The following is a 22,881-nucleotide window of genomic DNA, read 5'->3' as shown; positions in this document are numbered from 1 at the left end:
GGGAATAGGATAGTGTAATTTAGTGTTTAACCAATGAATAATATCCGGTGTAGAAGCAGATTTCATGCTTAGCTCTGGGGTGTTCAGTGTTGCCAGTTTGGACTCCCTGCACAGGGACTGTGTGTAGACCTTGATCACAGTTTATATGCATGACAAACAGAAACCCTCAATAGTCTTATATCATACTTTGAAAATCTTGCAATAAAATAAGGATACTTAGAAATTCCCAATAATTTGTCCATGCATCTACATATGGCAATATTATCCCAGCAGGAAAATATTTATTGGAAACTACAATTAAATAAAATATAAAGGCAGACTATAAAAACCAAAAGTATGTAAATCACTAACGCGTTTCGCCTGGCACGGCCTTATTGCTGTTTAGTGCTGTTGATAATTTGCATTCTGAGAGGAGATGTGCAAATGTTAATATAAAGTAGAACACAGTAAGAGAAACAGTTATAGCAATAACTAATACCATTTCAAAATAACCAACATTTTCTTTAGCAGAAAAACCTTATAAATCATTAACTGCATTGTATCCCACATATAAAATACAGCAACATTCACTGTCTGACATGAAAACCTCAAAATTCACCGTCTGCATTCTCTGCGTGCCGTATAAACCACAGCATTCACCGTCTGCATTCTCTGCGTGCCGTATAAACCACAGCATTCACCGTCTGCATTCTCTGTGTCAGAGTCCTCCTTCTTTAGCAGTGAGCATTTATGTAATATTTGTTAAATACTAGTTTGTAGTAAAACATTTGAGACTGTAAAGCTCTGGGGAACCTACCCGGGAGGGGAGTGGGGCGGATGGCCGCTGCCTTACTCTCCACCCCGACTACAGCGAACCACCATCTACCTGGCGCCTTCCTGGTTCCCCCCCCCTTTCTGTGGGCCGGGGGGGTCATCCCGGTCCCCACCAGGCAGGCTACAGCCTAAGCATCTCACCTAGATGGCCCGAAGCTGGAGGAGTGAGGATCCCACGCGGTCCTATCAAAATGGCCGACGGCTGCACAGCAACTGCACCGACTGATACGGTGATCCCTCTGTGCTCACAATCTGAGCTGCTACCATGGGAGGTCCCTGAGGGCTCTCGAGCCCCCATGAAACGACCCTGGAATACGCAAGCTGACAGGCGAGAACCTTCACAGCCAGAACTTCCTCCACATGTCCATGCCAAAGCGGCAACCGCAGAAGCGCACTCTGGGCCACCTTAGACCGAGTGAGCTCCACTAATGACCAAGGCTGGAAGAACAAGCAGGACAATCAGCTTCACCCACTGACCGCATGGTGCTACAGCCCTCGACAACACATCAAGGCTTACAAGTCAAGGCAAACGTACCCAGCAACAGGTAGGACATAGCGGGACATTAGGACCCAGTGGAACTTATGGGGTAATCTCAAGGGACTCTCCCCATGCCTGGGCATGGAACACGACCCCATCTGCACTGGGATGGAGCTGGCAGTGACCCCAGCCGTTCACAATAAGAAGCACAATGTATAGTATACCATGAATAGCCATACCAGATATCACTGTAGTTGCAGTCATTGAATAAGGTGCACATCCTCTGCATATGACCTTGTATATAGTTAATCTTCATTAGAGCTTTATATGTATAGAGGGGAATAGCGGAATGTATGATGCTTTGCCTGATGGCACCCTGCTTTAATGAGAATTTTAGCTAAGCTGGAAACCTTAATAGCTTGTTAGTCAGCACTGCATAATCTATCATAACCTGAAGTGCAAACTTACTGTCTCATCTACTGCATGTCATGACTACTTAGACCAGCTGTTACTGTACAAAATGTATGTCCCTCACTTAAGCATAGTCAAGCATAACCGTGTCAATGTCTAGATATTGAAGCGATGACACTCGACATAAATATTAACCCTAAACTACTGTTACTAATCAACAATGTAATTTAAAAAGACAGACGTAGTTACCCAGCTTGTACTTAGCTTGTATTATTACCCTAAAAAAAAAGTGCGTTTCCTCTAGATGCTGTACAAACAGTTAACAAATAAGTGTTTGTAAATTGATTGCGAATGCTGTGGTAGCATTGTTAATATGCAAAAGTTATTTCATGCACAGCAAAAATAAAGAATTAAAAAAAAAAGATATCTACGTGTTTCAAAATAATTTCAGACAGGTGTTACGTGATGCTCTGAATAGGTGTATTACAAGGAAAAAGTAATATTATTTACCTATTCATGTAAAGGTTATAATTTATGGAAATGGAAGTGAAAGGCCGAGTGTTTGTTCAAAAAGAACATCAGGTAAAAATGAAAAAAAAAAATTATATAATTTGTTGCTAACTCACCAAACTCAGAAAAGGAATTAAAAATGACTGGACTCAGTACTAGTTAAATGAATGACACCTGGAATTGTGTGTGTTTTTCAGTCTAGCCCGAGAGTCTCTACATTTATTTTGCATTGCCCTTCACATGCATCAGGAATGGTTGGTAGAACATTTTAAAAATGAAGTTTTCTGTGAATTTCTATAATACTGACGCAGTAGGTGCATACAAACAGTTTTAACATAATAAGCAATATTGGATAACAAAAGCTCAAATATACCATTTTGTTCTTCTGAATCAGCTCAGCATATTTGGCAAAGTTAAAGTCTGAAAACTTGGTAAAATATTACACATCTCAGAGAATGACAGAAAGTTGGAAGCATGAAAAATGATATTTGCTATATATTACAAATAAAACAAATGATTTCGTTGTTAACTTACCTGATAATTAGATGATTTGTGTATTATTTACTAAATAAATATTCCATCAGATTAACACAATATTTTGTATTAACAATAACATATAATAATACAATCTGAAATGATGTGCGTGTGAAAAAAAAAAGTATAAAATGTTAACTATCCACCAAATGAATCTTCAGATTTCAGCTGCAGCTTATCAGGTAGAGGATTTAAATCTTATATATATATATATATACGTATGGTCTATGGCATTCAAAGTCAGACAGTCCGTGTTCTCTAGAGTTATCACCCTGGGTAGGTTTGCCCTATGGTATATCGGTTTGGGATTTGAATGGAAATAAACATTAATCTGTTTTTTGTGGACATGTTTTATTACAACTAATACCATCCAAACATGAAGGAAAATACACAACGTGTAAATAATCACTGCAGAGAAAGGCCGCTGAACATCTAGACAAGCATTATTAGAACATAGAAACACTGAAACATTGAATGTGACGGCAGATAAGAACCATTCGGCCCATCTAGTCTGCCCAATTTTCTAAATACATTCATTAGTCTCTGTCCTTATCTTATAGTTAGGATAGCCTTATGCCTATCCCACGCATGCTTAAACTCCTTTACTGTGTTAACCTCTACCACTTCAGCTGGAAGGCTATCCCATGCATCCACTACCCTCTCAGTAATACTTCCTGATATTATTTTTAAACCTTTGTCCCTCTAATTTAAGACTATGTCCTCTTGTTGTGGTAGTTTTTCTTCATTTAAATATAGTATCCTCCATTACTGTGTTGATTCCCTTTATGTATTTAAATGTTTCTATCATATCCCCCCTGTCTCGTCTTTCCTCCAAGCTATACATGTTAAGATCCTTTAACCTTTCCTGGTAAGTTTTATCCTGCAATCCATGAACCAGTTTAGTAGCCCTTCTCTGAACTCTTTCTAAGGTATCAATATCCTTCTGGAGATACGTAACCCAAACGGACTCTATGTTCACCTCACTAACTTTTATTCGGCTAGATTTTATGCTATCCTTCGCAAACAGGGCCACCCCTCCCCCTTTCCTGCCTTACCTGTCGTTTCTATATAAAGAGTACCCTGCTATTGCTATGTCCCAGTCATTTTTCTCATTATACCTTGTCTCAGTAACAGCGACTAAATCTACATCAGTTGCCATTATTGCCACAAGTTCATGGATCTAAGCTTATCATTTGTTAACACACTTGCTACAAGCACCTTCTGTCCTTGTTTTGGGGGGCAATTGGATTGATGTTTTATCACCCTTTTGCCCCCCCTCCTAGTTTAAATACATCCTAGCTGTAACGGATCACCTGGCACCCCGACTGGGTACCTCCGTTAAAGGATGCTCCTAGCGCTTCCTGAGGACTCCAAGCACTGCACCACAATCACCGAACCGAAGAAGCATATAAATCCCCTCAAGCATATGAATGCTGTGGACAGTTGAATAGGAACCATATGAATAGGTTTGCACTCCTAGCAGTCAAACTGGAACAGCATGCAATAAATCCTCCCCCAAGAATGAGACGACACTTCACTTTGAGGGTTAAAACAGGAACTCCCTGTACTGGCACATACAGCCTCTTTTATTCACAATCCACAAAACATAGTACTGCCCACAGGGTTTTGCAGAACAACCTATACACACATTACAACACATACAATGCAAGTACAGCAGTCAATCAGACACAATGGGACAATAGAAACACACCCAGCATATTCCTCCCCTCTGCTTAGGAGATAATTGAGTCAATTACTGTATCTACTCAATTATCTCCAAGCTGAAAAGTTACACTTTTTATACATTTTTATAACTTTCTGAGTTAACATCGTACATACATAAAACTTATATTATTTTAACCAGTATAACTTGGGGACAAACATATCCAAAATTCACTTGAATAGGTTCAGGGGTTTAACCGTTAGGACGAAGTCCTTTGTTTTCACTTGCAAGCATGGCTTTTCCTGCTCAGACCAGTTCCCACTGGTCTGGCAGTGTCCCTGGGACAACACCCTGCTGGAGAACAATGGATCCGGGGGAGGGGAAGAGGAAGTGTCCAAAATGTTTCAGTAAGTCCATTCACTGTGCTTAAAGGGCCAGTAGCCGCACAATAAAATACAATATGCCCAAATACTGTATTTAAGTGGCCAAATTTCCCAGGGGCCATAGTCAGCAGGCAAGAGCCCCCCCCCCTCCAAGGACACGTGGTGAGGTCGGTTTCGCCACACTAGCAAAACCTCTGAACTGCTCACTGAGAACATTTGTTCCCTTTTGAGAAAGATGCAAACCATCTTTTTTGTACAGTTTATTTCCATTCCAATTAGAGCTACCATGATAAATAAAGCCAAATCTTTGCTCCCAACACCATTCACCAAGCCATAAGTTAAATACGCATCCGCCTGTCGTTCTGAGTGTTATGCACAGGCAGAACTTCAGAGAATGGCAGTGTGGAAGCAACCTGCCGTATATCATTGGCAAAAACACTAAAAACTTCCTTAACCTCTGAAACCTCATTGCAAGCCAAGTCATTTGTCCCTAGATGGACAAGTACATCCAATTCGCCTTCCTGCTTTGCTCGCTTAACAATATTACAAATACGTTTCCTGTCTCTGTGATCAGTTGCTCCGGGAAGACATCTCACAAGACCACCATTGTCCATCTCCACACCTCTTATGATGGAATCCCCCAACAACAACTGCTTTCTATTAGGCCTCACCATAGTCTCCAAGCCTGTCTCCACAACACCACTACCCTCGGTGTCTGAGCCTGTCTCCACAACACCACTACCCTCGGTGCCTGAGCCTGTCTCCACAACACCACTACCCTCAGTGCCTGAGCCTGTCTCCATAACACCACTACCCTCAGTGCCTGAGCCTGTCTTCACAACACCACAACCCTCAGTGCCTGTCTCCATAACACCACTACCCTCAGTGCCTTTCTCCATAACACCACTACACTTGGTGCCTGAGAATGTCTCCACAACACCATAACACTCTGAAAGTGCAGAAAATGAATTATGTAGAGCAACAGACTGTGCAATATGCCTTTTATCCACAACTCTAAGTCTACCAGATCCTACAGTAATCTCTGCGGCAGCGGCTTTGCAGCAATTCCAGCCTGGGTTTGTTTACCAGATAATTTACAAATCTCAGACTTCAAAAATACCTGCCGCAATATAGAGAACTGTCTACAGATTGGACAGCATCCAAATCTCTAAAAAGTGGAACGTGAAACAAATGCATAACAACTATTACACTGAACTAAGTCTGACATTTTAATGAGGTAAATAATCTAAATCAAACAAATCTAAAAATTTGTATTTTTTTTATTTTTGTCCTCCTGTATACCTCAGATTACCTCCAGTTTATCTCCAGAAAATCACCAATCACATACTTAGAAGCAGCACTTAGATGTAGCAACCAAGCTATATTAGCCAAGCTAATGACCACAACCCTTATATAACTCCTAAAATCACCACCCACTAAGAATGTTGCAACACATGGGTAGGCCTCTGCTTATTTGCAAACAATAGCTAATTATCCAACAATCAATAGCAAACACCTAGCTAATCAAATCAAATGCCTTACCAATTACCAACAGGAAATCAAACGGTGTGCAATCAGTAACCTTTTCCTGTAGATGAATCTTACCTGTAACAGTAAAAAATAAAACTCTTAGCAAAATCTTAGACAGTTCAAGATTCTGTAAACCTCTCCAGAATATCTCAAATCACACACTTAGAAGCAGCACTTAGATGTAGCAGCCAAGCCATAGTGAAAACACAGCTCTCAGTGCTTAGGTGGCAATCCCCTCAAACACAAAGTGCAAGTAATGCAGTGCTAAAACATATTCAGAATTTGAAAGCTGGTATTTACCCCTCGAATTTTGGGGTGAAGATAACATTTCAAATAAATAGAAAAATATAAAAGTACATATAGTGTAATATTGTAACACAATTGTGCATATAATTGTAAGAGTGAGTAGAAATAAACTTACATGGTTTAGTGGCTTAGTGCCTTCTAAAATATAGGCTCTAAACTTTGTCGCTTTAGTAGATTTATAAATGTGTTAAAATTGTGCGTGCTATTTATAAAGGTGAAATAGTTAAGAAATGTAAAATATTTAAAGGTGGGCATATCTTAAAACTTAATAAAAAAAAACGTTTGATATTTATAAGAAAAAATTACATAGTTTAAAGTCTATCCCGTTTGGAAACCAACTCCAACTCATTGGAGCACAACACTTGTGGGTGGGAAGAAGGGAGATTTAAAACAGGTATCCAACATTTTACCGATTGAAAAAGCCTACTTAGTAGGCTAAAGGCTTCTCGCAGGACCCAAGGACTTGATACAGTATCAATATTTTATTTGATTTGATTTTACACACTGTTTTTTAGACATTTTTATTACTATATGTCTTCAACCAAATAAAGGTATATTCTGCACCTTAGTATCCTGATCCTGATTCCTCTATTATCATTATTATTATTATTATAATTGTGTTATTATTTATACAGCACCAACAAATTCCGCAGCGCTTTACAGTGGGTGGACAAACAAACATGTAGTTGTAACCACACAAGTTGGACACACAGGAACAGAAGTGGTTGAGGGCCCTGCTCAATGAGCTTACATGCTAGATGGGTAAAATGACACAAAAAGGTAGGGATAGTATTAGACTAATGACAGTTGCAAGAGATGAATCAGTTGGGAGCTATTAACAGTTTAATTGATACACTTTTATGAAGACGTGGGTTTTTAGTGATTTTTTGATGGAGTGGAGACTGGGTGAGCATCTAATGGAGGAGGGTAGTGAGTTCCACAGGAACGGTGCAGCCCTTCGAGAAGTCTTGAAGGCGAGCATCAGAGGTGGGAGTACGGACAGAAGATAGACGTAAGTCTGCAGCAGAGCGTAAGGGCCTAGACGGGACATACTTGTGTATTATGGAGGATAGATAGGTGGGAGCAGCATTATGTAGAGATTTGAAAGCAAGAACCAGAATTTTAAATTGAGCCCTGTATCTTACCGAAAGCCAATGTAGACTGACAAAAGGGTGAGGCGTGGGAGGTGCGGGCAGACAGGAAGATGAGCCTCACCACCGCATTTATTATGGACTGTAACAGTGCAAGTTGGGAGCACGTAAGATCACTGAGAAGTGGATTACAGTAGTCAAGGCTAGAAAATGGAATGGACCAGCACCTTAGTCGCATCTGGTTTTAAGTAGGGTCGGATGTGCGCAATGTTTTTGAGATGGAAGAGACAGGATTTGGCTATAGACTGAACATGAGGCATGAAGGAGAGGTCAGAGTCTAAGAGAACACCCAGGCAGCGAGCCTGCGTGGTGGAGCTGATGGTAGCACCGTTGACTTGGAGGAGACAGACACAGGAGTAGCAACACTTGAGGGACTAAAGACCAGAATTTCAGTTTTGGTCAAGTTGAGTTTAAGGAAATGGGCAGCAATCAAGTTAGAAATAGCAGAGAGGAAGTCAGAGACACTAGCCAAGAGGGACGGGGAGAGATCAGGAGAGGACAGGTAGATTTGCGTGTCATCCGCATATAAATGATATTGGAAGCCAAAGGAGCTAATGAGTTTACCAACGGACGCATTAGAGAACAGTAGGGGACCAAGTACTGAACCAGGACTTTACCAGGTTCCCCACAGGGAAAGTGTCACCCTACAAATAGACACTAAAGCAGTACAACTTGGAGCCAGTTCATAAAGGCTCCTAACCAGGTAAGAGTTGCCACATTAAATGTGTTTTACCTATCACCTAATGCAAGCATACTGCCCTTAGGAGATGTTTTTCTATTTCCTTTTTCTATATACCATATGTGGAGTGATTGATCTGAATACCCAGCAGAAGAGGTGTGTGTAAGCCACCTTAAAGCACACAAGCGACAATGTTTAGAGCCTATATTTTAAAACACTACTTGCAACTTGTGTTTGAGGGGATTGTCACCTAAACACTAAATTCTCATTGGTGGGTGATCTGGAGCACCTACATAGTGGTTTCAGCTTCTATACTTACTACAATATTGATATACTGCTACATAAGCACCTAGAATCACACTAACCTGTTTATATATAAATGTTTCTCTTAGAATTCAGAGCAAATGCAAATGTCTCCATTATTCCTTTATTTTTTGCAGGAAAATGTGGGCACAAAGTGTTAGTCAAAAAGAACACACATACAATGGCAAATGTATAGCCTTGAACAATCTGGTAAAATGATAGAAAACTATAAAAACACTGATTGCAATTATCTGCTGGCATTTTTGTAACTGCAAATTCCCAAAGTATCAGCAGAATAAAAAATATGTGGATTTTATTTTTTTACTGAAAAGCAATCCCACCATACCTATCAAACTAAAACAAGTTCTAATGATTTTACCAGGTTCTTTTTAGTCATCGGATAAAAGATTTTCCACTATAAATTTCACCATAGCTACCATTTAAATAATCGTTTATTTTTTCAATTCTATATTTTTTCCAGTGCAAAAACTTGACATACATGCATATAATGCCACAACAGCATGTATAAGCATATCAACAGGGATATTAGCATGGCATGAGTTAGAAATGCACATTTTTCAATATGTTACTCAGGAGTAATACGTCAGTAAACAGAAAACAGAAGTGGTAGGTATATTATAACATGTCAACTGATAACATAGTGAAGCAGGATAATAAAATATGATATAGCAACATGTTTGGTCTACCTATGCTTATAGAAAATACTGACATGCTAGAAAGAAAAGGTGATGGTCACTTAACTGAGCTAACCTAATATTTGCAGAAGCTTACATGAGTGAAACCTAGTGTGCAGTCATTGCTAATACTGCTTAAAACTGACAGTAGATGTGACATAGCATTCAATTCTCAAGAGCAGAATAAGACATTTAGTGAGATGGCTTCAAAATAAGCTAAAACAAGTACAAATGAAATAAAATGAAAATAAAATATTTTCACCAAATACTAACAGTATGCAGAATCATAGTCACTAGAGTCCCTCCGACTCCCCATCAAAGGGCCTGTGACTCTGAAGATTGAACCCTGAATGGAGCCTGCCACTTCCCAACTTTAGGCCTACAGTCTTCTGTAGCTGCAGACGTGCACCAACCAGGGCAGACTAGATGGGCCGAATGGTTCTTATCTGCCGTCACATTCTATGTTTCTATGTTTCTATGTCACATTCTATGTTCCAGGTCTGATTGTGCCCTGTCCTCTGGGCGCACCTGGTGCTCTGAGTTGACCAGGAGGGTGGGTTGCTTGGGACCTTCAGGTAGGTGCTGTATTACTGCACTATGGTGTGTTAGTGCCTTTAAAAGTTATCTTCATGAGAGTATGGATCTGTCAGTGTAGGTTGGTAGAAGAAGTCCTTCTACCCTTTGGACAAAACGCGTCGGATTGGTCGGACTTTTGATTTATTTTATTTATTCCTCTATGTATTTTATTTTCTATGGCTAAGATTGGGTTATCTCCAGTTCCATCTTGTTGTACCTGAATTCCACTTGTAGCGGAGATATGCCTGCATCTTCTGCCAGTTTGTAAGTGCAAAAAAAAAAAAGATTTTCTATTTTTATACATACTTCACCATATATGGTTCTTTTCCTCTATTATAAAGATTATATGATATCAGGATCTTCTATCAATTTCATACATCAATTTACCCCGAGGGGGGAGAGAAGCAAGTTTTCCACATATGTTTGTGAGTTTGCTACTGTAACGGATCGCCTGGCACCCCGACTGAGTACCTCCGTTAAAGGATGCTCCTAGCACTTCCTGAGGACTCCAAGCACTCTGGCAGACACCACAATCACCGAATCTGAGAAGCATATAAATCCTCTCAAGCCTCTGAATGCTGTAGACAGTTGAATAGGAACCATACGAATAGGTTTGCACTCCTAGCAGTCAAACTGGAACAGCATGCAATAAATCCTCCCCCAATAATGAGACGACACTTCACTTTGAGGGTAAAACAGGAACTCTGGACTGGCACATCCAGCCTGGCTTTTATTACAATTGTACACTTACAGGCCACACCCAGGGGGAGGCATAAAATAACCAATGACATAGATGTTACCTCCCACACATCCCCTCCCCTTAGTGTGACACATAATCCCATTATTCATACAGTTTAAAATATACTTTTTACACAATATTTATAACTTCAAAACCATACATCACATTCACACAAAATTACATATCCACAATCAATCCATTCAGGAGAACAACATATTAAAAAATGGCATGGATCAGACCAGGGGTTCAAAAGTTAGTAAAGTATCTTTTAAAACCCCTAGCTTTCCAGCTCAGACCGGTTACCTCCCACAATGCCTCACAATCCCTCCCCTCTGGCCTGGAGATAATTGGGGAAGGAATCTAATTATCTCCAAGGACAGGGCAAAACTCCATTACCCACATGGCAGACAAAAAGACAGTAAAAGACATAAAATTACATACTGATACATTTAACACATAAAACACACATTTCTACATATCCCCAGTTTAACCGAACACATAAATACCTACATAATATTTAAGACAGTATTACTGTGATATGTTACAAAGTCTTAAAGGGACATTATTCCCAAACGTCCCAATATGTCCACGGATGATTCTAAAAGGGCCAGTAGCAGCAGCAATATAAACTAAAACATGCCCAAATGTAGTTCTTAAAGGGTCAGTACATTATGGTAGCAGTCCATAAGCCCCAATTCAGTCCCTTAAAGGGCAATATCTCCCAGGGACCATAATCACTGGGCAGGAGGCTAGCAACCAGGCTTCTCCAGTTCTCAGTGGCGAGGTTGGTTCCGCCACAGCTACCACATCACAATTTTTAATTATCTTTTAACCGTATTACACTATGATATGTTTTTATTATTATTGTAGATTCATTATATATCCTCAGTAGGATCCATTAAACCCAGATCTATATTTCCAGGTTGTACTATATGATTATTGTACTTTTTTTGGTGTTTTTTCCCACTTTTCCCCCATTATTCACTATATTAGGTGTCAGTGAGGTACACCTGGGAACACTTTCATGAAACGTATATTTATTTCATTTATTATATTTTTTAGTTTGTATACTTCCTCCTTTATTTAGGCTGGTATAACCCCCTCCAGTCCAGAGGGGTGGAAAGAGCCCAGATGGTAACAGGACACCTCTAAACAAGAGACTGGCCGCTTCCCTCACCCTGAGCCGCGCAGCAGGCCTCAAGGGAGACCACCACAGATGCACTTGAGGAAGGGATTAGTAATTACTCCTGGTTTAGCTCTGTTTGTGGCATGGTGATTGTCAGATGCACCATTCTCTTTCGGATATTTTCCAGAAAGAATTGCTGTTAAGGCAAGTTTAAACCAAAAAAATGAGGGAACTCTGCCACCATGCAACCTTTTCCTCCGGCAGTCAGGCCCTGCCCCTAAGAATTAATTTTCTAGTGTACAAGAAATGCCTTGTTATGAACTAAGATAGTAAATTCGTTTTTAATTACAACATAACCAAAGATACATGTTAGTAACTGGAAATTAACCAAATGCTTTTTTACATTTTACCATTTATAATAAAACAATTTAAAAGGTTCTAAAAGATGTTGAATGAACAGGTCACACCTGGGGATGAGAAATTAGTTTTGTCTAATAAAAAGTAACCTATACTACAAAAATCAGCAGTTTATGTACCAATTACTGAGAATATCAAAACACAATGAAGACTAAACCAGGAATCATAGGAAACTAACCAAGAAAACAGCAAGCTATAAAAATATCGGAGGTTTTTTTTATACTGACCTAAAACTTGCCATTGCTTTCTCAGGTCTTTCCAATTCCTAATTTAACTCCATAGCCTCAGAACGGGACACAAAAACTTCTTCAGAATAATGGATGAAAATAAAATCTTTAATAAGCTTAAAGTTGTACATTCCAATAAAAGTTATTATTACGAAAGAGGATCCATAATAAGGGATAGGATGATGTCACATGTTTACAAATATCTGTTAATCTGGCATGGAACAATTGCTACTTGTAACAATTGAAAAATGAGATTATAGTTGAAATGACCTTATTTATAACATGGTTATGGTTATATCGTTTTAGCACTATATATATTCACTGCAATGATTGAAACATTTTTTTCAGAGATTTCCTCACTTCCTTATTCCTTAAAGTATAAATGATAGGATTTAGGGTTGGTGTGATTACAGTAAACAGTACAGCTGCCACCTTGTCCTTTTCTATTGAAACATCTGAAGAAGGCCCAAGGTATGTACACATGGCCGTGCCATAGAATAAGCTGACAACAGTCAAATGGGAGGAACATGTCGAAAAAGCTTTGAGGCTTCTTTGTGAGGAATGTATCTTGGAAAGATGAATGATTATAAAAAGGTAAGATAAAAAAGTTAAGGAAAAAGTACAAGTACTTAAAAAACCACTTAGAGTTGCCACTGTGATTTCGTTAATGAATGTACTTGAGCATGCTAACTTAATGACTGGTTTAACATTGCAGAAGAAGTGTCTGACCTTGTTAAAATTACAAAATGGCAACATTGACGTCATAACTGAATGAATCAGAGCTGAAAAGAAACCAATAAACCATGATGTGAAAACCAGCTGGGTACAAAATGTCTTATTCATAATCGTGTTGTACCGTAATGGGCTACAGATAGCAACATATCGGTCATAACCCATGGCAGCAAGTAAAACACCTTCAGCACATCCCAGGAAGTGGAAAAAGTGCATCTGAGCAATACAGCCCCAAACTGAGATTGTATTATCAAACAAGAACCCAACCAACATCTTTGGAACGGTGACTGAAGAAAACCATATATCCAGAAAGGAAAGATTAGCAAGTAAAAAATACATGGGGGCTTGAAGACTAGGGTCCCGCATTGCCAGGAACATGATTATAAGATTCCCCAAAATATTAATCTCATAGAAGAAGAGGAATGAGACAAAAAGGACCTTCTGGAGCCATGGCAGGTTGGTGAGTCCCATCAGGATAAACTGGTTAACTGATGTCACATTAGCAATCTCCATTACTTGTCACTGGAAATAAAGTAATAAACTATTACAATTATTGCACCAAGTTTAGTTGCTTTATCTGTATCTGGTGCAGAGAATGTGTATTGTGCATACATTATATACAGTACACACACACACACACACAGAGAAAACATAGGAATTATATGATTTATAGTTTGATTCAATACTGAACTCCACCTTTAAATAATCATTAAAAACTGACCTGATTCTTGTGAGATTGCTGTATATAATCCTTTTAGCCCATCGCACACAGCATTAGAACCGATTATAATAAAAAAGAAAACAAATCAGATGAAGATGGAAAACATTCCAGTTTGATTTGCTTGGCTCTTGAGTCATCAAAACTGACTCTATAGTGAACAGATCCCAAATAAGGTTATTCACCAACATACAAATAGCCAGGAATTTAAGAATTTCTCTAGTTCATTAATTTTGGACTAACGATTCCCACTTATTTCTAGTTAAATGATTAATGGTCAATGTGTTTGATACATACAGAACATTATTTAAAACACGATCTGTCTGTGTCCATCTATAGATAAACATATCTAGTGGCTGCATCTTTTATACCAACGATACCCAACATATGGAATAGAAATGCTAAAGTCAGCCACTATACAAGCTAAGCATCATGGGAAATGTAGTGTAATGCCAGATAGATGTTTCAGAGCTGTAAAATCAGCTATCAATGTAATTAGTACATTATATATTTTTGATATTTTAATATTTTAAAAATAAGGTTATTAAACATTTTGCCAAAACAAAATAATAATAATAATAATAATAATAATAATAATAATGTGTAAAGCTTATCCAAAACTATTAAATTGAGGCCTACATAAATGAACATTAAACAGGCAGGTATGTACACTTCTATGGTGGCAAGATAAAACAGTAAGCAGATTAATTAAGGATATAATTAGATAATTAGAAAGACATTTTCATGTTGACATCTTTGCAGAGAAGGTTTAAAGTTTACCCAGAATGTTAATTCATATTCTACTATTTACTGGTAATAAGACAATGCTTGTGACAATGAGCTGTTGGTCGGGTTTGATTGCAACGAGAAAGGAAATAGACAAAGAAACAATCCAAAGCATTCTGTCTGTGCGAGGTTGTAAACCCCGGAACACTAAGGCATTTAAAAAGGGACTGCTGGGGGAAGATGCTTTACCTTGAGTCATTAGACTAACTGTAAACAAACATTACCTGCCAGCCACGAGGGAGTCCACCAGTGGGACTTAGTGATGATGACAAATCTCATTGGAAAGAGCTCTAGCTTTCTGGTAATTAAAAATCAGAGTTTTATTGAATTTATCATATTATGGAATATATCCTCCTTTTGTTATTTTTTAAAAGTCATAAAACCAAAATGTCACAAATTTGTAAAATACATTTGCCAAGTTCTGAGGACAAAAAAAATAAAAAGCAGAAGCTTTATAACTATACATATTTAACATGCAATTATTACCATATTATCATTATTATGATATGGCTATTGCTGATTTCACAAATGGGTGAAATACATTATAAGGAAAAAAGTGTCAGATACTCTTCATTTTAATTTATAACAATTTGGTCCAAACCTGACCAGACTTCAAGCAATCTATTTTCACATTTTCTAGATTATGAATGTGTTGCATTAATTCAAACTTCCAATACATCCAACGGTAAAGCTCAATCCATCCAGTAACTGGACAACAAACATTTCTGGGAGTCAACTGAACTTTATTCAGCCACAGCTGGTGATGTGGGTCAGAATGTTGATCTTTGTTATATTCAGAGGAAACCCAATTTGTTGTTACAAGTGCACTTGGAGAAGCGAGAATTAGACACCAGACACGTGTTGGTATTCAAAATAAGCCTCTGCCGTTTTATTCATCAGCTGGGTTTTTATACATTAAAAAGTAAGTGCTTACGTGCATATACTCTTAGAACAGTAATAGTAAAGGAGTACAGATAAGACATAGGGATGAGCGTCATGTACACATAACAAATACGTTTCAAGGTAAGAGAGAACACAATGATTAGAGTAGAGACATCTTAGGTGGGGCCTCTCTGCTCCCGGAACTTAGACATATATGGTCTTAAGTGTTGTTTAAGCATCAAGCATTTCCTGAGTCCAAGTTAGCCAAATTTAATACAGGATATAATTATATGACACCTATAAGCTTGAGCCTTGGAATCAAGATAAATTCTATCACGATCCCCTCTTTTGATCCAAAGGTCACCCAAATGTCCAACGTATTTCCAGGCCTGCTAGCCAAAGCCTGTGGGACATTCATTTATTGCTTCACCACGGTTCCCTTGGACTGAGAGACCACCAGATTCAGCGGAGGAGAGTTCCTTCATTTGTTAGCGCAGGTAACATCATAAAACCTTTCGGAGCTGGAATGTAAGTTAAGGTATGACCAACAGTAGGTTAGCTTTTACATAGAGAGGTTAGAAAACATGAAAAAAAATCTAAAGGTTAGAAAAATAGCCATAATGACAAATACAGCGAATAGCAAAAAGTACAAAATGTTCTTAATTAGTAAAGTCAACCATGTTCCTAGCCCAAATGTCCAATCCCATTTCCCAAAGAAGCCAGTATCCTGTTTGATATCCTGTACTAAGTCATGTAAATCTTTTATATGTTTTTAACATCTCTCCTGTCTCTCAGCAGTTTGTGTAGCTGGGTGGTTTTAGTGATCAGGTCAGATTTGGAAAACATGGTCATGGTTAGGCGAGAGATTGCACAGGGACCTCCTGTAATGTTACCTGGGACATAAGCATAAGTAATATTTCCACAGGATAAAGTCCATCCTTTAGGAAGATAGACATTGTAGTGGTAACTCATAACTTGGTGAGTTTTGGTACAATTCATAGTGGTGCGTAGGGCTCTACAATTCGTGGTATTTTTCCACCATGTGGGGCAAAACAGGGATTCAGTATTAGGGTCTCTTGAACAATTACATGAAAAAGACCAACATAGTTCAGTGCCTGTCACATTAATTGTCTTCAGGGCTAGGGGAGGCTTGCCTACCAGTGGGTTGAAGGCATAAGAATATAGTTGTAGAGATGTATGGTGTCTATGGGTATGTAGGTACTTCCTCAACAGTGAGATGGGGGTAAAGACAGCTATAAGACAAGATTCTATGGCGTTTCCAGTACTGAGGAGAGAGTTGAGGCACAAGGAGGTTAAATTAAAAGCCTTTGCTATCTGCAACCATATATTTTCCTGCCATGCATTATTATTTTCTGGTCTCAAGTCAGAGTAGCATATCCGAACACAGCATAAAATGGTTGGTGGATCAGTCGGAGTGACTTGTTTACAGTGACTGGCGAGTATCCACGTGGCTTTTCCTTCTAGTTTTACAGAGGTAGCCGTAGTCAGGAGCACTTGGAATGGACTGTCAAAGCGTGGTTCAAGTCCTTTCCTCACATGCCTCTTTATCACCACCCAATCACCAGGCTGCAGTTTGTGAGTTGCACAATCAGAGTCTGTATCTGGAATAGAATTAAAGACTTGTTTATGTACCCTGCCTAATCTTTGGTGTAGGGCCTGAACATAGGCAGTCATACTACCATGCTGCATCTGGAGGGTTTGGGGAAAATAGAGGCCTGTCTTAGGGGCACATCCAAACAGGATCTCAAAAGGGGATAGGCCATGTCTGGAATTGGGGGAGAATCTCATAGAAAAGAGTGCTAGGGGAAGGCATTCAGTCCAGGGCTTCCCTGTGTCTTGCATGGCTTTTGCAATCTTGTTCTTTAAGGTGCCATTTGCCCTTTCTACTTTCCCACTACTCTGGGGGTGATAAGGGGTGTGGAAGGCCTGACTGATCCCTAAGGCTTTCATAATTTCTTGCATTATTTCCCCAGTGAAATGGCTACATCTGTCACTTTCTTAAATCATATCCCAAGGGTTTACCCCTGGTGGACCATCACAGACTCCTCCTCTGTGCCTGGGAGATAATTGAGGAGGGGCAACTCTATAATTAAATTATCTCCCAGGTAAAAAAAATATACAATATTTATAAATGGTATAAAATTAATTTTAATAGTTCAGAACCCCACGAAGGTTGCTTCACCGAATAGCTGGGATCTGAGCACACACTTTGTCAAAATATCACTCAGATCCGTTTGGTGGTTTAGAAATGCCATGCGAGTGAAGTTTGGGCCAGTCGGCCAAAGCCCTAAAACAGTTCCAGAGAAATTTAGGCTTCCACTGGTCTTCTTTGGAGAGTTCTCACACAAACACCGACAGCTTCCCCTGGCTGCTAGCATACACACGTTCCCCCTGTTCGGTAGTTTTAGGTTAAGTTGAATGGGCAGTGGTACCTCCATTTGTGCCATAGCTCCCATGTTTTCCAGTAGAGTGTAGAGGGGGGGGAAGAGGGACTTATCAGAAGTCTCGTATATACTGTGCTTGTGTACTTCCTCAACTAGGTTTTCCCTGTTGGGGAGTATTGGAAATTTCCATCTCCTTGCTATTAGTTGCTGGGCCCTCAAGACGATATGAAGTGCCATATTTTTCTTGTGCTGGGGCATCTCTCTGGGGAGATCCAATATTAGGCAAGATTTCGGGATGAATGCGAGTTAGCTATGTGTTTTGGATTAATTTGTGGACTTCCGTCCAGTATTTGGTCAGGCGTGGACAGCTCCACCAGATATGGTACATCGAGCCCTCCGCATTGTGGCATCTCCAGCAAAGTGGGGAGGTGGCAGGGAAGATCTTATGTAGCCTGGTCGGTACTAAGTACCACCGGTAGAAAATGTTATGGTGTTGTTCGATGTGGGAGGTTGATTTTAATAATTTAAGTGGGTCAGACAATATAGTGTTCCAGGTTGTAGGTGGTATTGTGCATTGGAGATCTTCTTCCCATTGCTGCACATATTTGGTAGTGGAGAAATGGTTATAATTAAAGATGGAGCTGTGGCACATGGAGATCGGTTTACAATGGGGCAAGATGTTTGCCGTTATACACATTTGTTCCCATGAGGTAACATTAGTAGCATCCCTATGGAGGCCTGGGCACTGTTTCTCTTCTGTAGACAAGTAAGATTTTATTTGTAAGTATAGTGAGGACTGAGGGATAGCGTATTTGTCGACTAGGCTCGGGTAGTCTACCAATGTGGTTGCCGTGAATAGGTGGAAGAGGTGCGTGGCGCCTTTGTGGTGCCATGGAATTGGGCTGAACATGCGTATCATGTAAGGTAGGTCTCTGAGAGGAGTCGCCAGGGAGAGACAGTTGGTGCTACCGAGTCTTGGCCTATATTTGTCCCAGATCTGGAATAGGAGCTGGACTTGGAGTAGAAACAAGGTTAGGTTCGGCCTGAGGTGTGTCGGGGTCCAAAGGAAATGCGGGATCTCAAGGTTTCCTATGGAATTAAAACAGAAAAGTGGTAGGAGACCGCGCCCCAAATAATATCTAAAAAAATATATATAAATGTATACATACACAATTCTTTTGGTGGTTATACATGCAATTGACCTCAAAGATAAAAACAAAATGTATTCAATGGTACAGTATAGTTGGAGAGGAGTGGTGAGATAATTAAATATGGTAGCACTCACATTTATTAGAGCTAACTTGGAGCTCTACTGTAATGCATGTGGACGGAATAATCCCCGTCTAAGGATATATGTGGATATGGACGTCTCTGTCGTCTCAAGTAAGGTGCAGTGTGCAGGACATATATAGGGAAATACAAAAAGATACTCCTATTGTGAAGTAAGTACTGTTAAATATAAGAGAAGAGTCAAGTATTGTACTTACATTTACTAGAGTAGAACTTGCTCTAGGGTGGTACAATCCCCACCTGAGGATGTGATGGTGCCAGGAAGTAAAAAAATAAATAAATAAGTAAAATATAATAAAATTTACTATTTATTTAACAAGAGTATTAAAAACAATAGTAGGTAATTATTAAGGGTTCCACTGACGCGTTTCACCCGTCCAGGGCTTCTTCAAGAGTGAGAGCTATCCTAGACTTTTATAACGAGTGCATATTATTTTTCTTCATTTCCTATGGAATTGTTTTCCAGTGACACCCATTGCGGGTTGGTCCCAGAGGTAATATGTGGGATAGCTGTGGCTAGTACTGCTGCATTGCGGTAGGTTTGCATATTGGGCAATGGAAGGCCTCCTAGTTTCTTGTGGGCTTGTAAGACCTGTAGAGGTACACAGGCTTTACCTCCTGCCCAGACAAATCTACCTATGTCATCCTGGATTATTTTGAAGTAGGAAGAGGGGAGACAGAGAGGGATAGTGTGGAACAGATACAACAGCCTGGGTAATATGGAAATTTTTAGTGTAACAATGCGGTCTGTCCAGGACAGATACATCGGCGCCCATTGTTTCAGCAGCTGGCTGCACCTGTTCCAAACCTAGACATAGTTTGCCTCCATGTGATTAGCGGGGTTTTTGGTAATCATTAGTCCCAGGTATGGTATGGAGTCTGTTTGAAGTCATAGGCGGAGGATATGGTGCGTAGAACGTGGGCTGGAATACCTATTGGTAGGTCTTGCATTTTGGCCGCATTAACAGAGTAATATGAACTTGCCCATAAGCACGGAGTAACCTCATTAATGTGGGTATGGAGTCTTGGGGATTTTCAATATATAGTAGTACATCGTCGGCAAACGCACTAATTTTAACTTGTTTGTTGCCCAGGTTTATGCCCTTTATTGTCTTGTCTTATGAAGTGCAGTAAGGGTTCTAATGCGAGGGCATATAGGAGCAAGGATAGGGGGCACTCCTGTCTCATCCCGTTCGTGATTTCAAAGGCAGGGGATAGGAATCCTGTCTGGGTGACCCGTGCCAAGGGCGTTAAATATAGAGCAAACATTTGTCGGATTACTTGTGGAGGAAACCCAAATTTGTCTAGAACCTGCTTCAGGAAGGCCCAGCCGAGGTGGTCAAATGCTTTTTCTGCATCCAGTACTAACAGTAGACCTCCTCGGCTAGACCCCCCGAGCTCAGGTTGCGCCAATGTGAGTTTTCTGGTGTTGTCTAGGCCCTGTTGGTCTCTCACGAAATCCGTCTGGTCATCATGGATAAAATGTGGTAAGATTGGGCTAAGTATATTTGCAAGAATTTTGGTGTAGATCTTTGCGTCAGTATTTAGAAGGGATATGGGTCTGTAGTTTTTGCATAAGTCCGGGCATTTGTCAGGTTTGTGGATTGTTACTATTGTAGCTGATAGCATTTCAGAAGGCAAATGGCCAGAGGTCGCAGCTGCTGATACACCTATAGGAGCTGCGGCGCCAAGGAGGCACTGAACCTCTTGTAGTACGAGTTTGGGAGTCCGTCTGCACCTGGAAACCTACCCGGAGGGAGTTGGTTAATGGTTTGCATAATTTCTTGTAAGGTGATTGGCTGCAGAAGGGCCTGAATATGTTCTCCTAAAACTGTATGATGTCAGCTAAGTAGTGGTCTATGTCTGAGGGTTGGGGGTGGGTCATAGTATCATTAATTTTCAGGCTATAAAGCTTAGAGTAAAATTTAGCGAATGTGTTACTAATTGCCTGCAGATCTATGTGTTTCCTGCCATCGTCGTCCATGATATGGGAGATTTTAGTTTGGGCCAGTCTAGTTCTGAGTCTCACTGCCAGGTATTTGGTGGCTTTTCCTGAGCAGTGGTATGTGGTGGCTTTGAGTTTATAGAGTAGTCAGTTTGTTTTTTCCGCATGTATATGGGCAATGGTCGAGTGCAGCTCGTTAATTTTCGTCAGGTGCATCTGTGCAGGCTGCTCCTTGTCCGTTGCGAAGAGTGCGGATAGTGCTTTGTAGCATTCTAGCAGTGTGAGTTGGTTCTTTCTCTTGAGATAGGAGGACCGCTGTATAAAAAGTCCCCTAATGACTGCCTAATGGGCACTCCACACTACTGCATCTTAGACCTCCCCTGTGCTATTGGTTTGGAAGTAGTCAGTCAGTGCTGTTTGAACCGTGTCTCAAAAGGTGTCATCTGCCAAGACGCCATTGTCCTTTTTCCTTGAATTGAAACTTGTCGTGGAGGAGTAGGTGAACCAGTCCATGGTCAGACCAGGTGATTTCCCTCATTGTACAGTCCTTTAGCTGGGCTAGGGAGGTACTGTCTAGGAAGAATGTGTCTATTCGGGTGTATGTGTTATGTACTTTGGAGTGGAATGCGTAGTCCACCAGTGAGGGTTGCAGAATACACCAGGCGTTCTTTAGACCGTGTCGCTCGAGTATTTTAGTCATAGCTTTGCATGAGATGTGTATTTGTTTTCTCCTTTGGCCTGTTTGTCGGGCTGTAGTGTCAAGAGTTGGTGATTGGATAAAATTTAAATCCCCACATAGGCCTCCGGTTTTGATCTCATCAATGGTTAGAAGAAGATTTTGAAGGTAGTGTTTAGCTTCCATGTTAGGGAAGTAGGTTGTGGCCAGGGTTAGCAGCGTGTTGTTGAATAGACCCACAAGGATGATAAATCTGCCCTGTAACATGTATCTTTATGTATAAAAATTGAGACACCCTTTGTTTTGTTTGCAGACAGGGAACTGGGTCGGGTAGTTACATAGTTACATAGCTGAAAAGAGACTTGCATCCATCAAGTTCAGCCTTCCTCACATATGTTTTTGCTGTTGATCCAAAGGAAGGTAAAAAACCTAGTCTGTAGCGCTTCCAATTTTGCAACAAACTAGGAAAAATTTCCTTCTTGACCCCAAAATAGCAGTCAGAGGTCTCCTTGGATCAAGCAGCTATTAGCCCACTAATTAGAAATTATACCCCTGTATGTTATGTTTTTGCAAGTATTTATCCAATTTCAGTTTAAAAATTTGTATGGACTCTGATAAAATCACCTCTTTAGGCAGAGAATTCCATATCCTAATTACTCTTACTGGAAAAAAATACCTTTTCTTTGCCTTAGATGAAATCTCATTTCTTCCAGCCTAAATGTGTAACCTTGTGTCCTATGTATAGCCCTGTTTATGAATAAATTTCCATATTTTGGTTTGTACTGGCACCGAATATATTTGTATAATGTTATCATATCCCCTCAGAGGCGCCGTTTTCTCCAAACTAAAGAGATTTAAATTTTTTAACCTTTCTTTATAACTAAAATGCTCCATTCCTTTTATCAA

General features: G+C 39.9%; 1 protein-coding gene across 1 annotated transcript; it reads right to left on the bottom strand.

Moving 5' to 3' along the window:
* Positions 1-12,802: 12,802 nt before the first annotated feature.
* LOC134582901 (olfactory receptor 12D1-like) lies at positions 12,803-13,786 on the bottom strand. Its single transcript, XM_063439589.1, has one exon. The coding sequence runs from the start codon at positions 13,784-13,786 to the stop codon at positions 12,860-12,862; it is 927 nt and encodes a 308-aa protein (XP_063295659.1). The 3' UTR covers positions 12,803-12,859.
* Between the last annotated feature and the right edge of the window lie 9,095 nt (positions 13,787-22,881).

The sequence above is a fragment of the Pelobates fuscus genome, chromosome 13, assembly GCF_036172605.1.
Source record: "Pelobates fuscus isolate aPelFus1 chromosome 13, aPelFus1.pri, whole genome shotgun sequence".
Classification (NCBI taxonomy): Eukaryota; Metazoa; Chordata; class Amphibia; order Anura; family Pelobatidae; genus Pelobates; species Pelobates fuscus.
The sequence above is the reverse complement of the archived record's forward strand: the minus strand, read 5'-3'. Positions and strand labels throughout refer to the sequence as shown.

What these genes read in the sequence shown, in the direction of transcription:
- LOC134582901 (XM_063439589.1), bottom strand. Translation starts at nt 13,786, where the DNA reads ATGGAGATTGCTAATGTGACATCAGTTAACCAGTTTATCCTGATGGGA.